At 32.6% G+C, this 19,365-nt stretch overlaps 2 protein-coding genes across 2 annotated transcripts; one reads left to right on the top strand and one right to left on the bottom strand.

Moving 5' to 3' along the window:
- Positions 1-408: 408 nt before the first annotated feature.
- LOC133869339 (chaperonin-like RBCX protein 1, chloroplastic) lies at positions 409-2,952 on the top strand. Its single transcript, XM_062306313.1, has 6 exons — positions 409-697; positions 804-898; positions 1,792-1,909; positions 2,281-2,297; positions 2,384-2,446; positions 2,653-2,952. The coding sequence occupies exons 1-6, from the start codon at positions 550-552 to the stop codon at positions 2,725-2,727; spliced, it is 516 nt and encodes a 171-aa protein (XP_062162297.1). The 5' UTR covers positions 409-549; the 3' UTR covers positions 2,728-2,952.
- Positions 2,953-4,326: 1,374 nt separating this feature from the next.
- Positions 4,327-11,553, bottom strand: LOC133869874 (uncharacterized). The gene is made up of 16 exons (XM_062306969.1): positions 11,314-11,553; positions 11,153-11,217; positions 10,977-11,067; positions 10,769-10,895; positions 10,505-10,688; positions 9,981-10,125; positions 9,804-9,894; positions 9,367-9,425; positions 9,218-9,295; positions 8,545-8,628; positions 6,600-6,781; positions 5,709-5,837; positions 5,492-5,564; positions 5,101-5,186; positions 4,693-4,777; positions 4,327-4,511 (listed from the first exon to the last, which is right to left on the bottom strand). The coding sequence occupies exons 1-16, from the start codon at positions 11,395-11,397 to the stop codon at positions 4,479-4,481; spliced, it is 1,596 nt and encodes a 531-aa protein (XP_062162953.1). The 5' UTR covers positions 11,398-11,553; the 3' UTR covers positions 4,327-4,478.
- Positions 11,554-19,365: the final 7,812 nt, after the last annotated feature.

The following is a 19,365-nucleotide window of genomic DNA, read 5'->3' as shown; positions in this document are numbered from 1 at the left end:
GGGATGAGGATGGTGTATATTGTATAGCATTACTGATGCAATAATACCATGTTAAATCACTACTTATCTAAAAAGTTTAAACCGATAAAAAATAATGAATTTAATCATTTAATTTTCATTAATATTGCAATAGAGTTAATTTTTATTTACTTTTCGAATATGACACTGTCAATTAATCCTTGGATCATACATTTTTAAGAAATAAAATCAAAAATTAAAAATTAATGGTTAATTGGCAGTATCACACCAACAAAGTAGAATAAAAAAAGAAATGCTACATGTACTTTTAAGTGTTTATCTAAGATTCAATGATAATTTTTATTGCACGTTGAAGTATATATATAACATTTCTCAAGATAAAAATGAGATAAAATATGGTATATAGGAAAATACATAGCCCATGTGTATTCACTGCAGAAGATATGGACCCATGGGTTCCACGCCGCAGAAGATTGAACCGGGAGATATTTCTGTTTGAGACAGTATTTGGGCTTTCAGATCGGCCTTTACCGATCCCAAATCTTGGCCACTCCAGCTCCTGTATCATCTATGGAATCCCCCGCAGTTCTCACACTTTCTCAGCTCCCTTATTTTTCCCCGCAGAAATCCAACAGAAAGAGAGCTTCTCCTTCATGGCCATGCCAGCCAAGGAGCTCTCAACCCACTCGCTTGCACTGCCAAAAGATGTACGTCCCTGGTGGGTACATATATATGTATATCTATGTACCTATATACGTATGTTTATGGTAGCAAAAAGAATATTTGTTATGTATATTAGTCTTGGGGTTTGTAATTGAATGCAGGATTTGGAGAAGCATCACCAGAAGCCAAGGCAGCCAACAACCTCCACAATTTCTTCACTTACATTGCAGTAAGGATTGTCACAGCACAGCTTCAGGTTCCTCTCTTCCCCCCCCCCCCCCCTTTTTTTTTTTTTTACTTAGCCTTTTACTTCTTCATATTCAGTTAATTTTATGCATGCTTCATAGCTTGTGTTGAGTTGAATTTGCGTGTTCTTCTTTCAATGTTTAGACGCTTCTGTTAGCAATGGAGAATGGGGAATTGACAAAGTTTGCCTTCAAATTAGGTCGGAAGAAATTCCTTTAATTTAGTCTATTAATACGTGATTCTTATATGCATTTTTAATATAAAGTAAAAAATGCACATGAGAATCGCGTGCTCTAAGGATAAATATCAATTTAATAGAATGTGATAAAAAGAATTTTCTGACCTAATTTAGAGAAAAACTTTGTCGATTAGAAATTGTCAATCTTCTAATACATTTTTTATACTAGCTTACCAAAACAGAAATTGTTAATCAAATATGTGTATTAGCACAAAGCTTTTGGATTAATGCAATGATATAATGATATTGATTATTGTATAATACACGTATCTTACTAGTCTTGTACCTGGGGAGACTATAACCAGTACCATCGACAACTCCTGTATTTTTTTTTCTTTTAAAATGATTTAGGGAATGATGTTCCTTTTTTATAAAAATAAATAAATAAAAGTTGGTTGTGGTTCATTACGATGAAAGTAAGACTTAGCTTGAACTAATAAAAATGGTAAATTAAATCATTTAATAAGGGATGTGAGAGAGACAATGTTTGAATTAAAGATTTTTGCTTTAATATCATGTTAGATTACCAATTGTTCCAACAATTTAAGCTAATAAGAAAGATTAAATGTAATAATTTAATTAATATTCTAACGTATGGCATCTAGGGTTGGTTAAATCATGTATATTGGATTAATTTATCTGTTACCAGTTGTTTGCCGGAGCAGAGTTATAACCCTGAGGCATATGAGGAATTGATGGAATTCATGAATAGACACTCGTTGAATGATGGGGACAAGTTCTGTGCCAATTTGATGCGAGAATCTTCAAGGCATAAAGTTCTAGGTACGTTCATGATAAATATATTTTCAATCATAAACTATGACATGTAAAATGTCAACGATTCTTGTTTTCTTTGGGATTTTGTAAGCCAAACTCGCGTTTTTAACAAAATTTCAGAAATTGTTTCGTTTGGAGTGCGTTTGAAAAAAATAACAGTTTGGCGGCGTAAAAAAAAATCCAAGTTTTTGTGCAACAAGGGAATGCAGTTTAAAAACATGAAAAAGTTGGGGTTTTTAAAAACTAGGGCCACACTTCACGTTTTGAAATCGCTAAACTAGACGGACAGTGTATATTTTATATTGTTAGCATGAAAGATCTAACTTTTGATTTAATCTATGGGAATCACAATGTCGTCCATGGAATCTGCATGACAGCTCTTCGTATCTTAGAGGTCAGTAAATTAGTTGTGATGGTTTATTTGTCTAATTGTTAACTAAAATTATTAACATCATAAGGCATCTCGGTGTTTTAAATTAGGTTCGATCTGCTTATTGCAAAAATGATTTTGAATGGGACAACTTGAAGCGACTAGCTGTTAAGGTCAGGAATCCAATTTAACTTTTTTCAGTCTATTCTTTTTATATTTTTCTCAACATAAACATGTTAGTCTAATGGACTGAATTTGGGACACATTCACGTCTGCTAAACTGGATTAGAGGAAATTGTTTCAACCCAGTTTGATAGAGAACCATATTCTTTTTGTATGATATGTGGGCATTTGTTTTTTTTCTCTTGATTTCTTGCAGATGGTCAATGAATCTAACACGAGAATCATGAGGGATTATGTCTCAGAAACCAGTCCTGCAGAGAGCGAGAAGTAATCGATCACTGCAACGATCTGCTTCTCCATGTGTGAGCTTGAAGTTCTAGTCAAGCAATGTAATATAAATGTAATATATGTAATGATTTAGCTTTTAGAAGCGAATTGTCCAATGAAAGAAATCTTAAAATCCAATACAATCAAGAGATATGTTTGAAATAAAATGAACTATATGGCCTAAAGGCCCTAAACAATCTACAGGATATGCTATAGACATTTCTTTACAGTTTTGGTTGCAGGATAAAGAGAAAAGGAAACCAAAAGTGCCGTTGCAGATAAATCATATATATATATATATATATAAAAGCCGAGTTCCAACTTAGAGTTGGCCTAAACTTAGGATACGCGGCATGAACCCATACTTTTTAAATATTGAACCGGTCATTTAAGTAAAATTAAATCGGTCCACGTATTTAAAGTAAAATAAACGATGCATTTAATATGAATAATTAACTCTTTTATCATATATATATATATATATATACCGAATTCCAACTTAGTTTGCCTTTTAAGTTTGCCGGGGCTGTGTTCAATAGAATTGTAAATAATATGTTTGTTTGTATTTATTTAATGTGCTTTTGTTTTTCTGATTCGATTTTTTATCCTTATTTTTGAATTGATAATTTATATATTATTTTTTATTTATGTTGAAAAAGTAGTTTCTTTTACGCTATATATAAGAAGAATGGTTGAAATAAAAAATATCTATTTGATCGGAGTTTCTTCGTATACCTATAAATTTCATTGAACTGGAAAAAGTATATAAAAAAAAAAAAATAGTTATTTTCTATTATATTAGTGGATATCATTTTACATTTTTTTGTCCCTATTTCCTAATTTATATTATTTTTTTGTTCAAATTGCTTCTTTCTTTTTCTTTTTTTTTTTTTTTTTCCTTTTCTAAATTTTACATTGAATTCAAGGAAATCATGGAGAGATAAAGTTTACATTAGTTGTTGTTTTTAGTACGAGGTATGACGATTTTTTAGTTTACATTATTCATTGAATTGGTTTTTTTTTTTTTTTTTTTTTTTTTTTTTTTTTTTTTTTTTTTTTTTTTTCATGTATAATGCACATTGTTAACGTGCTAAATCAATAGACAATATTGAATTTCAAAGTTTCATATGAACCGGAAAAGTATACGAAAAAGATAACTCTATTCTATTCTATTAGTATTTTTTATTTTTCATTTTGTCTATATTTTCTATGGTTCTCTTATTTCGTTTCTTTTTTTTTTTTTTTAATGTAATTCATATATTATTTTTCATTCAAATTGCTTATTTTATCTTTTACAAATTTTACACTAAATTCAAAAAAAATGATGGTGAGAGAGACTCAGAGAGTTTCCTATAGTTGTTTTTTGTACCGGGTATGATAATTTTTTAGTTTATACTGTTTATTGAGTAGTTTTTTTATTACTTTGTGTAAAACAGAAAAGATAACACTATTATATTATATTAGTATTTTTCATTTTTCATTTTTTGTCTATATTTTCTATGTTTCTCTTCTTCCGTTTCCTCTTTTTATCATTTTTTTGGTTCTGAAATTAAATTATAATGAAGAATCCTGCGCATAGCGCGGGTTACAAGCTAGTAATACATAACGGTAAAGCCATTGGCTGGTTTATCCTCTATATAGATGTGTCCGAAATTTACAGATAAATCTGTTTAAATTCTCCTTCATTCAGACATTTCTAAACTATATATTGAGACAAAATCATATACTTAAAATCTCTTCAGGGAAACCTCCTACTTAATCTGTTTTTTCTCCATGTTCCTCCAATGGCTGCAAACCAGAGTAAAGTTAGGGATAGCAAATATGAGAAATGAATGGCTTTTCTTGAACATGTGAGTTTGCTCGCTCTTATGCCATCTGTGTGTGCTAGTGCACGCATGAGCAAAAGGCAGATGTGGCGTGTGTTATACAAACTTGTACTTCAAGTGTGACTTCATGCACAACATATTACCTCAACATACCGACGGAGATCAGCTGAAGCATGGATATGCCCTTTGCTGAAATATAATTGAGCATATTCTTCTATATTCTCCAGCCTGCAATTCATTATTCAACATATTTCATGTTATTCAGGATCGAATTTCTATTACAATCAAGATTTCATGCACTAAAACCTACAAAATGTTTTTTTTGCCCCCCAAATCAATCCAAACAGATAGCCACAAACACCTCAGCCTTCTTTTTTGTATAATTACGCAAATTTCATATGAAAATTTATGGTCACTGGTTTAGGTATGGGCATGTGTCGTGTCTTCCATATCAAACCAGTCATATGACACATGTTGGAATCTCAGCTTTCCTCATCAGAGAATTGATGACCAGATCAAAGAAAAACAAAAGGGCATGAGAGGAAGATTACCTATATACATAATTAACCATGACACCTCCACTTTGACGAAGACCTTTTTCTGATCGATCTGCCATCCAATTTATTCTTTCCATCATCTGTCCACATTGAGAAATTTTGCAATAAGTAGAAATCAAATTTCCAACTTGGGGAACATCCTTTTTTTGGTCATATAGATCCCTCAAGTGCTGCTAAACTTTTGCTGTTAAAAATCGTTGTTACTTCATGTGTTAACAAATATGGGAACTACATATCACCTGAAACATATCCCACCCTCCATGGCTACATCTAAGTGAAAGATGTTGCCATGTAAGTTATGTAACAGCTAGTTTTGGCCAGAAAACAAGTCATTGCCTAGAAGGAATAGATTTTCTGTTCTGCTAAGTAAGGTTGCATGACATACCGCTCCATTTTGCAAGTGAAAATTTGCAACAGAATCTAAAGCTTTTCCTCTTTTTTTCTCTTGCAGAAGGTACCTATAAATGGAAAACAAGTATCTATTAATTGAATCGTCAACAAAACATACAATTTATGCAGTACTTCAGAACTCTATCGTATGACATCATTTCCAATTCACTCAAATCTCACTTCCAGGCTTCCAGCTGATTTATATTATGTACCTGGCACACAGTCGCATTAGAGGGGGTTTTAATACTGAAAGCAATTCAGCCGAATTGGTCCACTCATAGTTTGTTGAACTCAGCAAATTCAACATCACTTCCATGCCATTTTTCCCAGCAGCAACACCCCTGCAACTCAAAATGGTAAGGTTCCTTTAAAAATCACATCTCAAGAACATAAGATAAAAAGTGGAGTGGCTTAAGTTCAGTTATTAGGATGTGCCATGGGCAGTATCTTTCATGCTCCAAGGACCTCTAGGAATACATATGTGCAATCACTTGGTTTTGGAAGATGACAAGTTCACATAAAGGAGGGCTAAGTACAAATAATTTATCGGAAGATGGCCTGATCCCTTCATAAACAGTTCCAATAGTTTCATTTTCCTTCTATCGGGATGTAATACAATTCATTTTCATTTTTAATAATATATATATATATATATATATATATTATTAAAGAAAAGAGAAAGAAATCAAGTACAGAGGGGGGCATACAAAAAATGCCCCCTGAATTTACAATCTAATGTTTCTAAATGCAAATGCAGTTCATTCTAAAATTTCATCTGGCATTCCCAATTTTTGAGAAAGCAGGTGCTCAGGGATCAAGATCATTTATCTCATGTCCAAACACAAATGCAAAATCAACCAGTTTCCTTCTAATAAAAGGAGGGTAAGTTTTTTGCAGAATAAAGGATGAGAAGGATGTACAACAGGAAAAAATCAAACACTAAAGCATGGATCTGAACCGTACCCAAAAAAAAAAGGGGGGGGGGGGGGGGATGGATTGGAAAAGCATTTATATCCTCCAGGTGAGACTTTTTCTTTTTTTTGTACTTAATGAAATGGAGCCATTTCTATCAACAGGTATAATAGAATGAAGATGAAGCTTACTCAGATGAATCCATAATCACTTTTTCCTCCTCCGGTTCAAGTATGTTCTCCCAGAAAGTGGAACCTGATCCATCTGCTGATGACAGTGACATGTCTTCTGCTTCAGCAAGCTTTGATTGAGATGCCAACTTAGATAGGAGCCATTGCATGAACCCTGGGATGGGGCTGAGAGTTGCAAATGTCTGTAGACAATTGCTAAGGGTCAGTAAGTAATGCCAGGAGCAAGACATCAGAACTATGATTAAACCTATAAGACTGACAGCAAACTTCAAGACACATATAAAATTTGATATACCATTCCGTCCAATTTAATTTTATTGCATATGCAATATATAATACTTGTTTCATAGTAAAACTAAGACCAACTTATGACAAAATTAAAAATTAAATGCCGTATGGTAAACATCATAACAAAATACTAATCTCAGAGGATAAGGAAGCTAGATATTACCACCACATCCCAGGAAAAAGATAATCAACATGACTAAAAAAAAAAATTGGGGGGGAGGGGGGAAGTACAAAGCTATTAATTTTTTGGGGAAAATACACTTAGCCCCTCCAAACTTACACTCCTTTGGCACTCATACCTCTAAACTTTAAAAAGCGACACTTTGTCCCCTCTAACTACCATTCTCCGTAACAATTAAAAACCTACGTAGCATTTTCCATCAAATTAGACGAAAAATGTGTCGAGTGACGTTCGAGTACCTTTTTTGTACATAAACTACCCAAAATACCCATTCATGTGCGTCCTCTCTTTTTTTTTTTTTTTTTCTTTTTTTCTTTTTTTCTATTTTTGTGTATCCCTATTCTGAGATGTTCTCATTCCTCGTCAGACTTGGAAACCCTAAAACGCAAAGCAAAGCAAGAAGTCGAGATTTTTATTTAACCTTATAATTAACAACATGGGGGACTGGAGGTCATATCCGGTAATATAAAACGTGTTGACCGCAGCCAAGGCCGCACAACGATGCGCGTCGACGGAGAAAGCTCGAAGAGCTTCCCTTCATTCACTTCACGGGAGCTACAAAGCACATAGCTGGAAGTTGGAGGGCCCATACTAAAGATGAACGGGTTTCGGTTGGAAGTGGGAACCAGTTCAAGGGAGAAGGGTAGCAAGCCTCACTAAGGGTTGCAGAAGATGAAGGGGTGTATTAAATATTGATACTAACACTGCTGGAACTAGCAGTGTTGAGGCTCGGGAGGAGGTTGCCGCAGCCGGTACATCACTCGCAGTCTCTAGGTTGACTGCAATTGGTCTTACATCGGTCTCTCGGACAGCTCCCTAAGGTTGAATCTTGTGCCTCTGATGTCGCCCTATCATGCTCCACCATGTCTGTGACTAGGGCCTCTTATGCATTTTTTAGCATGAAGGTTGACTCTCATCCAAATATGCAATTATGATTGGTGGCAGCAGTATTTTGGAAAGAGGGTGTTGTAGACGATCTCAATTTATTCCACAGTGGAATTGAATTGCATGTCAGCATTTTCCGTCAATTACGAAGGGTCTTGAATGGATTCATGAAGTACTTCTGGAGTGCGTCAATGGGGGTGACATAGTAGACGACCTGGTCCTGGAAGCCATTGAGGACAATGATGACAAGCCGGTGATGCAGCTGAAGGTGAGCGCGTAGGTTCAGAGGCACTGAGTCTGGAGCTGCCAGGTGCTGATGTCTACGGTCTTGGGTTGGGATGGGTGTCGCCAGGCTATGGAGAGGAATTGGAGGGTGGATAGAGGAAGCTCGTAGGGGATGGACAGTGAGGATTTGATGGGGGAGAGAAGGGTGGTTGTGGTTGTGCTGAGGTGTGGGGGGGGGGAGCAGGGTCGGGGCAGCTATGATAAATGATTACATTTTGATAAAGACTGTAGCAGGAAATATTTATTTGGAACAGGTCCTGGCTCTTCCAAATTCATAAAGCTCAAAAAATCTACAGAAATGCTTACAGATATATGCGGCATGTCTCTTTTCACCAATGTTATCACACGTTTAATCAGAAACTTTCCTAGGTTGATCCCTGATAAGCCAGCCTGCAAAATTTCAGAACCTGATCAGGGACACGGAAGCAGACTACTAAATAGAAAGTTTGATATTCATTATTCAAAATATAAAGAAAATAAATAAATAAGTGGAGATAAGAGAAGAACAATACATAGATAGTTCAGAGACCACGGATATGATTTATGACCATCCATGTCTATTTATCCATCGAATTTGTTGTGCTAATTCTCAAATCTAATAAATCAAAATATTCAATGCTTACATTATCGTTCCATTACCAGAAAAGAACAAACAGGAAAAAAAAATTCAAAACAAACAGAAATGGAGGAGACCAGAACAAAATGAAGAAAATTCTTACAAGGGTAGAGAACATATAAGCTAAAGAAAATTTCATTCCCTATGATTTCCAATGAACAGAGGTGAACATGGAAGTAGGCAACTTAAGATGCAAGAAATAAATGGTAACACATGATATGGTTAACATGTACAAGAAGTGGTCTCCATCACCGAACTTGCATCATAAGATAAAAATACTAGAAAACATTAATAAAATATCTTTGACATGCTTCCATTATGTTTTGATCCTTCTTGTTATTCATCTAGAAATGAATATCATACCTGAGTTGATGATATAGAGTAAAATAATGCACATGTTGCCTCACATTCAGATATAGGAGGATCATCCCACAAAACTTCCTATACAAGAAATATTTGTTAATTATGAATCACCTTGTGGAACAGTGTAAGATAAGGTAAAAGAAATTTACCTGTATTGTTTGAGCCACGTTCTTCAGAAGTGCAACTTCAATGAAAATAAGGGGTTCACCTGAAACAAATTTTACAATCAGACCACATCAAATAATTTACATGTAAAAAACAAGAGAACTTTTGCAAATGTTGTGTACCTCTATTCCAACCCCTCAAAATCAATACAGCAAGATAATCTATATGATGCAACTCCAGACTAACTAATAGATAATTTCAAATTATTTTCATACATTTACAACCATGCCTATAATAAAACAAATGCTGGGGTTGTCATAGATCAGTGTATCTGATTGTATCAATAAGCACTAAATAATTATAAAGAAACACCTGAATTGCCACAGGAAAAGACAAAAACCCATATGAAATGCTCAGATAAGCCAACAATAGATAAAACATACTACCACTATGAACACCAACGATAAAAGGGATTGCTAACCAGGTATTGCCGGATGTAGATATCCGAAACAACGACGACCAACACCCAGCCTTCTCTTAAGATCTAAAAGATTACTGATTGGGTGCACAGCCTATGAAAATTTATTACAGATAATAAAAGCCATGCCATGAAACATTGAAATCAAAAGGCAGTACAAGAAAGGGAAGAGAAAGGCACCTCATAAGCCACAATTTTCTCCAGCAAAGAAGCAGGATCATCCCATGTAATTTGGTGAAGCTCTAAGGCAGCAGGACTAAGCCACGTACTAAGTTTCTCCTTTAAATAGGAATCCAATGCCCGCAAAGATGCAATATTTTCCTCTCTGCATATTCAAAAGAATCAATTCATCACATTTTAAATTCCTTGTTCCTTATTAACGACCTTCATCTTGTAGTTCACTGGTTAATATGACTTAGAATCTAAAGAAAAACCTTATATGATGAATAATAATAAAACCTATTAAATTTAACCTCCTCGTAAAGGCGCCAGATCCCAATTGAAAGCCCTTTTAACATATTGTCCACATGTTTTTTCGGGTTAACAAAATCGTCGACATGCTAAAATATTACTAGAAGCATCCAACAAATGATTGCTCTAAACCACTCAGGATTTGCCATTCATACTATTCTCAGGAATTCTGTTTCTATTTGATTCAAGTAACAATATGACTACACAAAGTGTCACGTGGATCATAACCTTACGCTAGAATGGATAGAATATCGGCTCGAAGACTGGACAAGAACCTCAACCCTCCAGGATGCGTGTTGAGTCGCTCAAAGAGAACCTCATACACCGGCTTGAGAGCGTGTCTCAAATTACGCTCAGTACGATAGAAAGCCGAGAGCAAGCCTTCCTCCTCTAGTCCAATCGATTGAGCATTCTCGCCTGAAACAATAAACTACCACTCCGGCTCAATCTCACAAAATTCAATAAACAAAGATTAACACATTGAAACAAAAACTCACCACTAGGTGGCTCAAGTCCAAGATACTGCTTTATCAATTCACGGACTTGTGTCCTATTAAGATCGTACTCTTTCGCGAGTGCTAGAAGCAATCTCCGGCGGTTTTCATGATCAAGGTTAAAATAACCCTACATTATCAATTTCATCACAAGAATTGTAACACCAAAATTCCACCAAAAACGAACAATGCAATTAGTCACGCAAATTACCGCCGAAAAATCATTAAGCACCGCATCGAGAACCTCCGCTTTGTTCATCGATATCGCCGAGTGCATCGACTCCCGTACAAGCTCAAATTCCCTGTAAAAAATAAATAAAATAAAATAAAAAGAAAAATCAACAACAAGAACAAGCATTTGAAATGTATATATATATAAGAATAGACCTTTCGGTATTGCTCGAAGCGGATTGGTTTCCTTGAGAATTCGTTTGCGTTTGGTTTAGCTCGTTCTGTAATAGAATAATTCAACAAAATTTGCATAATTAACAGCTCTAGCCAAACACGGTGCAAGGATTGGATGTGGAGTATGAGTTTACGGTGCTTACAGTGAGAGGGGAGAGAGAGAGCTTGGCAGGGCGGTTGGGCCTCATTCTGATTCGCATCAAAATGGATAAGCCTTTCTTGTTCATGCTTCTTGTTTGATAATTTCGCTCACAAATAACACGAATTTCTAGTTGAGGTGTCTCAATTTGACAGTTCAGAGTTCAGACATCAACTTTACCTATTCTTTCGTATTCGTTTCGTTCTCCCCCCGTTTTGAACGCCTCCTGCGTTTTGAACCCTGTGAAACGACGAGTAATGTTTCGTTGCGGAGGGATGAAAAACAGGTGTCGTTGGGCTGGGCTGGGCTCTAACTGTACTTTCGTTCGTATTTGGACATACTTTTCCTTGGATGTTAATAAATTTTTGGGTTAAATATGTTTTTCGTTAAATTGAGTTTTAAAGACTTTAATTTTTTTTGTCTCATGTAGTTCATTTTGTATAGTAGATGATACATCGTTCATGGCTAAAAACAGAAATGGTACCTCTGTCTAATTTCCCTCTAAAAATTAACAGAAGTCAACATCAACACCTCTAAAAAGTTAACACGTATCTTATGCCAATTAAAAATTAAAAAGACAATTTCTTTATGAATTTGTCATCCAAGTTTATGTCGGATGTAATTAGAGACCAATCAGCATTTTTTATTGGGAGGGCAAAGCATGAATAGGTCCGGCCGAAACATGAACAGAGGGTCAAATTTGCCAAATATATATATGGGAAAATTATATTTAAGCTCCCAAGCTACAAACCGTTTTGAAAGTAGCCTTCCAAACTATCAACCTTGGACTATGGCATCCTAAATTACCAAAAAGTGTAAAAAAGACTCAATTTGTCCAAATATTCTCATAACACCCTTGCTACGTGTTTTTTTCTTTCAATTAAAAAATAATAAAATTTAAAACAATTTAAAAATAGTATTTTTTTAGTTATTTTTTTCTTGATTTTTAAATTGAATCTTTAAATTTTATTATTTTTTAATTGAAAAAATGAGACGTGACAAGGGTATTATGGAAATATTTCGACACATATGATCTTTATGGCATTTTTAGTTGTTTGAGGGCCAGAATCAAAAAATTGGTGGTTCAGAGTGCTTAAATGTAATTTTTCATATATATGGGACATTTAGCCTCCATTGTCTATAAACTTTTGTTTCTTACCGACTTGTCGTTTAGTAGGCACTGACTGCAAGCTAGATACTGGTAAAATTCCTTATGGCCCAATATAAGTAGATCTTATCTGAATGAAGATTAGAAAATGCCAAATGGTGAAAGATAGGGACTCTACTGTACATGGGCCTTATTAAATTCTGAAACCATGTGTCTTTTCTATTTTGATCGTTCAGTCATTATCACAAGGCCATGAATATGGTCACGGGATCGGGAGAATATCATTTCCAGTTCATTTGAACTGGAGTAGAGTAAGTTAGTATAAAAAGAAATGATAAATTTGTCTTTTTCATGTTTTTTTTTTTTTTTTAACAAATTTATCATTTTATTTAAATTAACTAGCCCATTTTCAATTCAAATAAACCGGAGAGGATCCAAATGCCACGGGATAAAAGGCCGTGGCATCAAGTTTTCTCTCTCTTTTTTTTTTTTTTTTTGGGTAAGCTCTTTGCTAAAACATCCACAAGATTGATTTTGAAATTTACACATACTATTTTATTGAAAAAAAATATTAAAAATCACGCTTTTATTTAATTTTGTTGATTAAAAGCAATTAGTATTTTTAAAAATTGTAATTTTTAATATCCCCAATCAATCAGTGTGAGAGCGTTTTGTACGGGTCTGAAGTTTGCCTTTCGGTCTTTGAGGGAATGGTCCATGTACTTTTCACTTTCTTACTCAATGATATAGCATTTTTCATGCTATAAACTATATTTTTGCCTCAAAATGATGACATGTTAGTTATAACAAACCCTTTGACTTTTTTTTTTTTCCTTTTTTTTTTAAAAAAAAATAGATTGATTGCGACTGCTACACCAATATCTTTCACAACTGATGTAACAGGATCTAATAGCAGTTGAATATATATGTATTTTTTTTAACGATAACTAATATAAGAACTATTAAACCCTATCGCATCAATTTTATAAAATATATATAAGATATTTGTGCATAATTAGCTATACTCATCTCCCAAGCAGTCATGATCTTACTTATGATTCAAGAAAATGACAACACAAAGTGGATTTATGGCAGCAAATGGATTTATTCTTTGCTTGCTTCAATGCAATAAAAAAAACTTAGCTCCCTCTTAGGCCTTCCCATTTAACCTCCAACTCCAGGCAAATTATCTTGTCCCTTTTTGGTGCTGCCTGCATAAACAACCTTAACTTTACGCCTGTTTTTTTGTGGACGAGTAACCTTACTTGTCCCTTTCACTTTCAGTATCCTTTTCTTCTATTCTTCGACAGATAGATACGGCGTAGATCACCCCTGTCCCATTAATGTGGAAAAAAACCCATAACTTGGATTGAATTCAGTACAGAGCACATCTCGTACATCCATCGACCACAAAAGAAGAAAGGTTTGAAATTTCTGTTATAAAAAGATCCGTGGATTTATTTGAAGCTTTTTTTAAAAAAAATCCACAGGCCATGATATTTTCTGAGTGCACGTACGACGGTTCATTTGTGTGGTCTAGTTTCATCGGGGTACGTGTCGTAGAATTTTTATGGATGATAACACATGCACTCAACTATGAAGCTATGACCCACTTTACAGTCCCATATTAATTATTAAGCAAATAGTTACATATTTTTCAAACGTTTAGCCTATAAGAAATTGTCGGCTCCTTTGGTATTTGTTTTTTTGAATTTTTGTTCGAATAATAATAATAAGTGATTGGTGTGATATAAAAATTAAATAATATTTAAATTTGTTTTTTTTTTTTTAAGTGAAAAAAGTTGTTTGATAATAAAAAAAAAAAGGATAAATGCTCGACTTTCCAAAATTTGGTTTTCAAATGATGTATTACAATCTTATGAAATTATGACACATTTTTCAAAATAATAGATCACATGAGATTGTGACACATCAATTAGAAATCAAATTTTGCAGAACATTTTTTAAATACATAACATTTCCCATAGAAAAAAAAAAAAAAAAAAAAAAAAAAAGAAAAAAAAGAAAAAAAAGAAGAAGAATGAGTTGTCATGGTACCCTCCTTCCCTTGCTGATACCGGTAGGTACACCATAAGATACCTATATCGTAACGGCAGAGGAGAGAAAGTCAAAATAGAAAAAAGTTAAGAGCTTTCCCTTACTAGTACCGGTAGGTAAACAATAGGATACCCATGCCATAACGGCCGGAGAGCGAGTTTAAATAGAAAATTTTAATCAGATCACTATAGTCTGGGTGTCCCTTATTTTCATTTATCCTAAATAAAATAAAAGAAAGTCAATCCCATTTTTTCCTATTCCCAAACAACTTTATTCACTTTTCTCTAAAAAAAAAATTAAAAATCAAAAAAATCAAAATTCATTTTACCTTTATATCACACTTGTTAGAATATATGGCATTGTTTGGCGATCAGGAATTTGTTTAGCGGTGGTAAAAAATTATTGATGTGATATAAAGTATAAAGAATTTATATAAAAAAGTGAGAAAAAAAATAGTACTGTTGTGAGTTTTTTTATTTAAATAGTAATAAAAAAATTGATGATTTGATATTAAAAAAGTGAAAAACGTAGAATATTTTAAAATTGATTTTTTTTTTTAGAAGTCAAAAAAAAAAAAAGAGAGAGAGAAGGGGAAGGGATGGGAGAGGGTTGCAAAATAGGGCCTATATTTCATATTACGTCAATTATATTACAATCAAACCTAAATTGAAAATATTCTTATAAGAAAATACACCAACATAATATGAAATATATATTCTAACAAAATCAATGAATTTTTTTTTTTTTTTTTTTTTGAAAAGTACACATAATCCTCTTAAACTACCACTCAACTGTGAAACTACCAATTATATCAATGTCCTCTATCAAACTACCAAAATATGTCAATGTCCTCCCTAAAACCAACAAAAGGACAAAAATGGCCTTATATTTTTTAAATAAGACAAAGTTGTCCTTATAAATTTGGAAAAAAAAATGAAAAAAAATATATATATTTTTTAAAAACTAATGAAATTTTTAAAAAAAAAACGAAAAAGAATGATTTGTTTAAAAGAAAAAAAAAAAACTGAAAATCATAAAAATAAAAAGATAAAATAAAAAAGAAAAAGAAATTTTTTTTATTTTTTTATTTTTTTTAATTTTATTTTATCATTTTTTGTTATAATATATGTATTTTTAAATTTTAATAATTTTATTGAGGATATTTTTGTTATTAGGGAAATATTGACAATTTTTATTAATTTGATGATGGACATTGACACAATTGGTAGTTTATGGGGGACATTGATAATGAGCTGGTAGTTTGACGGGGTTATATGTACTTTTTTCTTTTTCTTTTTTTTTTCTCGCACAAAAAGTCAAAGTTCTTTTTGCTCATTACCAAACATCTTTCTTCACTTTTCTCTAGCAAAAAAATAAAATAAAAAATCATTTTTATATCACATCAATCGATTCTTATTACCATTTCAAAAAATAAAAATGATAATTGTTTGCCAAACACACCTAGTAAATTTAATTAATTTTTTTTTTTTTTTAATGTGTAGGCTTAAATTCCATCTCAAGAGTAAAATTCAACTGTTAAGAGCCTGTTTGAGATTGTGTTTGAAAATAAAGCTTTTATAGTCAAAATGAGCTTTTGAGAAAAAAAAAAAAAAAAAACTTCATTTTCAAGCTTTTCTCAAAAGTACATTTTGGTTAAGGGCAAAAAAAGTCAAAGAAATACTTATTGAGGTTTTTACCAAACAGACCAATTTTTAAGTTTATTAACGCAATCCCAAACAAACCCTAAATCACCAATTTGTTCAAAAGTTTAAGTTAATAAAATATTGCTTATTTAATAATTTAATTAATATTATTACAGCCTCTGTAGACTCAAATTAGGTCCTATTTATTAACTAAAATTGGGTGAATTGACGGATACAAGATTCAAACTTACGACTTCTGTTATAGTATCATGTTAAATCATTACTTATTCAAAAAATGTAAGCTAAAAATAAATTGTTGATTTAAGCATTTAATTAATATTATAACACTTTTTCTCACGTGTGGACTCAAACACCCAACAAGTGAAATATTTAACTAAAATAATAGGTGAATTGATAGAAACAATACTTGAACTCACAATCTCTTATCTGATATCATGTTAAATCATTAATTGTTTCAAAAACTTAAACTAATAGGAAATGTTTAATTTAATTAATATTTTAACACCATCAAACAATATGTAAAATATTTAATTAAAATTAAAAATAAATTATAAAATTAAGATTCGAAATAAAAAATAATAAAATTTAATTCGTTACCGACATCTGGCCAGTAGCCACGATACGGTGCATGCGTTTTGTATATTTTGGCGAAGGGAGATGGAACTGCAATTGCCTTTTAGGTGATCAGCACATGCAACGTGTTACGTGTGACAAATGACAGCGGAGGTTTTTGTACTGTTTCTGATGCTTTTCATGTCGTTTTAGTGGATGCAACGGATAAATGGTTTATAGCCAATGGAGCACAAAGTTTGTGACAATGAGTCAATGACTGTGTCCATTCAAAATTGACTCATTCTATTATTCTAACCACTTTAATTTTTAATGGGATCCAGCTTGCACCATTTTTATTTTAATAAATAAACAGTCAATCAAAAGAAGAAAAATGATAGTTCTTCCTGCTGCGAACCCGGAATGATTGAACAGAGAAAGATGAGAATGCAGTCGTAATTAGAGTCATATGGTCGGTGTTGTCTTGGGTAGTTGAATGCTCTATTTTGGTCGAGTTGATAGTTCATGGAGGCATCGCGTATTTTTTGGTAGTTCATGAGGGAAAAAGATAATTACTCCTTATTTTATTTTAATATGAAAACACTTTCTCTTTCCTCTCTCGTTCTTCTACTATTTATTTGAAACAATATTTAAATGATCTTTCATTTATCTCTTGTGCAAAACGTTTAATTTGAAGAATATTTAAATAGTTTAAGGAAATGATAATGGAAGCTATTATAAATTGCATTTAAATAGAAAAGTAAAAAATAGTTTAATTTTTTAAATTGAAAAAAAAAAGGTTTAAGAGAAACTATTACTAGTACTCCAAACTTGGATATTAGAACAAATATTCAAACCTCAATTTATGACCTTGCAATCAGCTTCTTGTTGCCATCTTACCATCATTAACAACTATAAAAAAGGAAGTGCATAATTAAAAAGGGATAAAGTTTATTTTAAACTGGCTTAGAGTTATTTTTTATTTTTTTTAATTAAGTTTATTAAATTAACATCTATCTTTAAAACACATGATTATTCGAGTAATCATATAAAGAAAAAAAAATCTTTCTTGTGTCCTCTCAAATATTATGTGTCTTTTAAAATCATCATTAAATTTGAGATGATCGTTATTGCATTTTGATCAAATGGTAATTTTAAAAATTACATGACATTTGAAAAGACAAAAAATACTACAATCCACAATCCACACATAAGATTAACATGTATCCATTAGTACGTGAGAAACACATGTTATTTAAATAGTATATGCTTCTTACATTTTTTTTAATAGTATTAAAAAAAATATGTAATTTTTACATGCTTAAAGAACACGTACAAACTAGTTTGTATAAATTTTTTGTCCTATATAATTTATGTTAATTTTATTAAAAATACATGCAAAAATTATATAATTTAAACACATGTCAATTTAATAAAATAGAGTAAAAAATTATTCTAGTATAATAATACAGAGAAACCCTTTTTCTTTTAAAAAGGTTATTCACGTGAATTATTTTTTTCTGGACATTCCACGCCTAATTATTTAATTTATTTCTCATCGCCACCAGAAAGCCAAAAAGGCCATCCACTACTTTCCAAAGTCAAAAAAAGGGAAGAGACGAAGAGTCCCCACGGCTTACAATTTGAGCTACTTTCGCAAATTTCCAATACGTGCATGCAAGTCCAATCTGTCCGTTGGGGCCTGACTGGTCCTCCCCGACGAACGCACAAAAAGCGGAAGATCGATGCTTTTCCCGCTATAATGGTTGTCGGCTGAGACTCAAGGGTATCCACGACATTTTCCAGTTTCCACCCCTTATGCGTAGGTGGGTTGTGATCCAAACCAAACCTAATGTTAGTTTGTTTAAGGGTGCGTTTGAAAATTGCTTTTATAAAAAATTGTGATTTAAAAACGTAAAAAAATGCTTATTTAAATTGCAAGCAATAGAATGTTTTTTTAAAAACACAGTATTTTAAAAGGTTAAACTGCGATTTTAAAGGTCAAACTGCAATTTTGCCAAATGCTTAACTGCGTTTTTAAAAATCATTTTTTTAAAATCGCACATTTTAAAATCGCAAATCCAAACAGATCATAATTTGTTTACGCCTAAGGCGCTAAACAACCATAACTCTTATCCCATACGGCTCTAATTCAAATTTCTATAAGGGGCTATGTTTTAAGAGCCCCGAATGCCCTTAAACCATGTTTAGCAGTATTTGAAATGCAAATCCAGATAACATTTAATAGCTGGCAGTATTTGAAGAAGATATATAATGCATGGGATTTGCATGATTCCTACATAACACCACCATAACAACTGCACAACACCTCTTCACATGGGGATGAGCCCCACACACTGAACCCCATTTCATGTGAGGAGGTGTTGTGCAGTTGTTGTGGTAGTGTCGTAAATCTATCATTTTCCATAATGCATTGTCACTTTAAAATACAATCCTTGATTTTGTAATTTATATCTCTTTGAATAATTATGCAACCTTGTAATTTATTCCTTCATTTTATTTCTTAGGGGATAAAAAAAAAAAAAAAAAAAAAAAAGGAAGGAAAATCTAGATGCTGTAATCGATGGCTTGATTAATTAAGACTTAATGATAAAAGTTTAAGCGAGATATTTTTAATTTTAATATAATAATACAATACCCTTTTATATTGAATATA

Source organism: Alnus glutinosa, chromosome 5, assembly GCF_958979055.1.
Source record: "Alnus glutinosa chromosome 5, dhAlnGlut1.1, whole genome shotgun sequence".
In the NCBI taxonomy this organism is placed as follows: Eukaryota; Viridiplantae; Streptophyta; class Magnoliopsida; order Fagales; family Betulaceae; genus Alnus; species Alnus glutinosa.
This window is presented reverse-complemented; position numbering and strand designations above follow the sequence as displayed.

What these genes read in the sequence shown, in the direction of transcription:
- LOC133869874 (XM_062306969.1), bottom strand. Translation starts at nt 11,397, where the DNA reads ATGAACAAGAAAGGCTTATCCATTTTGATGCGAATCAGAATGAGGCCC. An exon ending in GCTTCGAGCAATACCGAAAG is followed by an intron (nt 11,068 to 11,152) that starts GTCTATTCTTAT and finishes TATTTTTTACAG; the next exon opens with GGAATTTGAGCTTGTACGGG. An exon ending in TTCACTTGCAAAATGGAGCG is followed by an intron (nt 5,187 to 5,491) that starts GTATGTCATGCA and finishes CAATGTGGACAG; the next exon opens with ATGATGGAAAGAATAAATTG.
- LOC133869339 (XM_062306313.1), top strand. Translation starts at nt 550, where the DNA reads ATGGAATCCCCCGCAGTTCTCACACTTTCTCAGCTCCCTTATTTTTCC. An exon ending in CCAAAAGATGTACGTCCCTG is followed by an intron (nt 698 to 803) that starts GTGGGTACATAT and finishes AATTGAATGCAG; the next exon opens with GATTTGGAGAAGCATCACCA. An exon ending in TTGTCACAGCACAGCTTCAG is followed by an intron (nt 899 to 1,791) that starts GTTCCTCTCTTC and finishes TTGCCGGAGCAG; the next exon opens with AGTTATAACCCTGAGGCATA.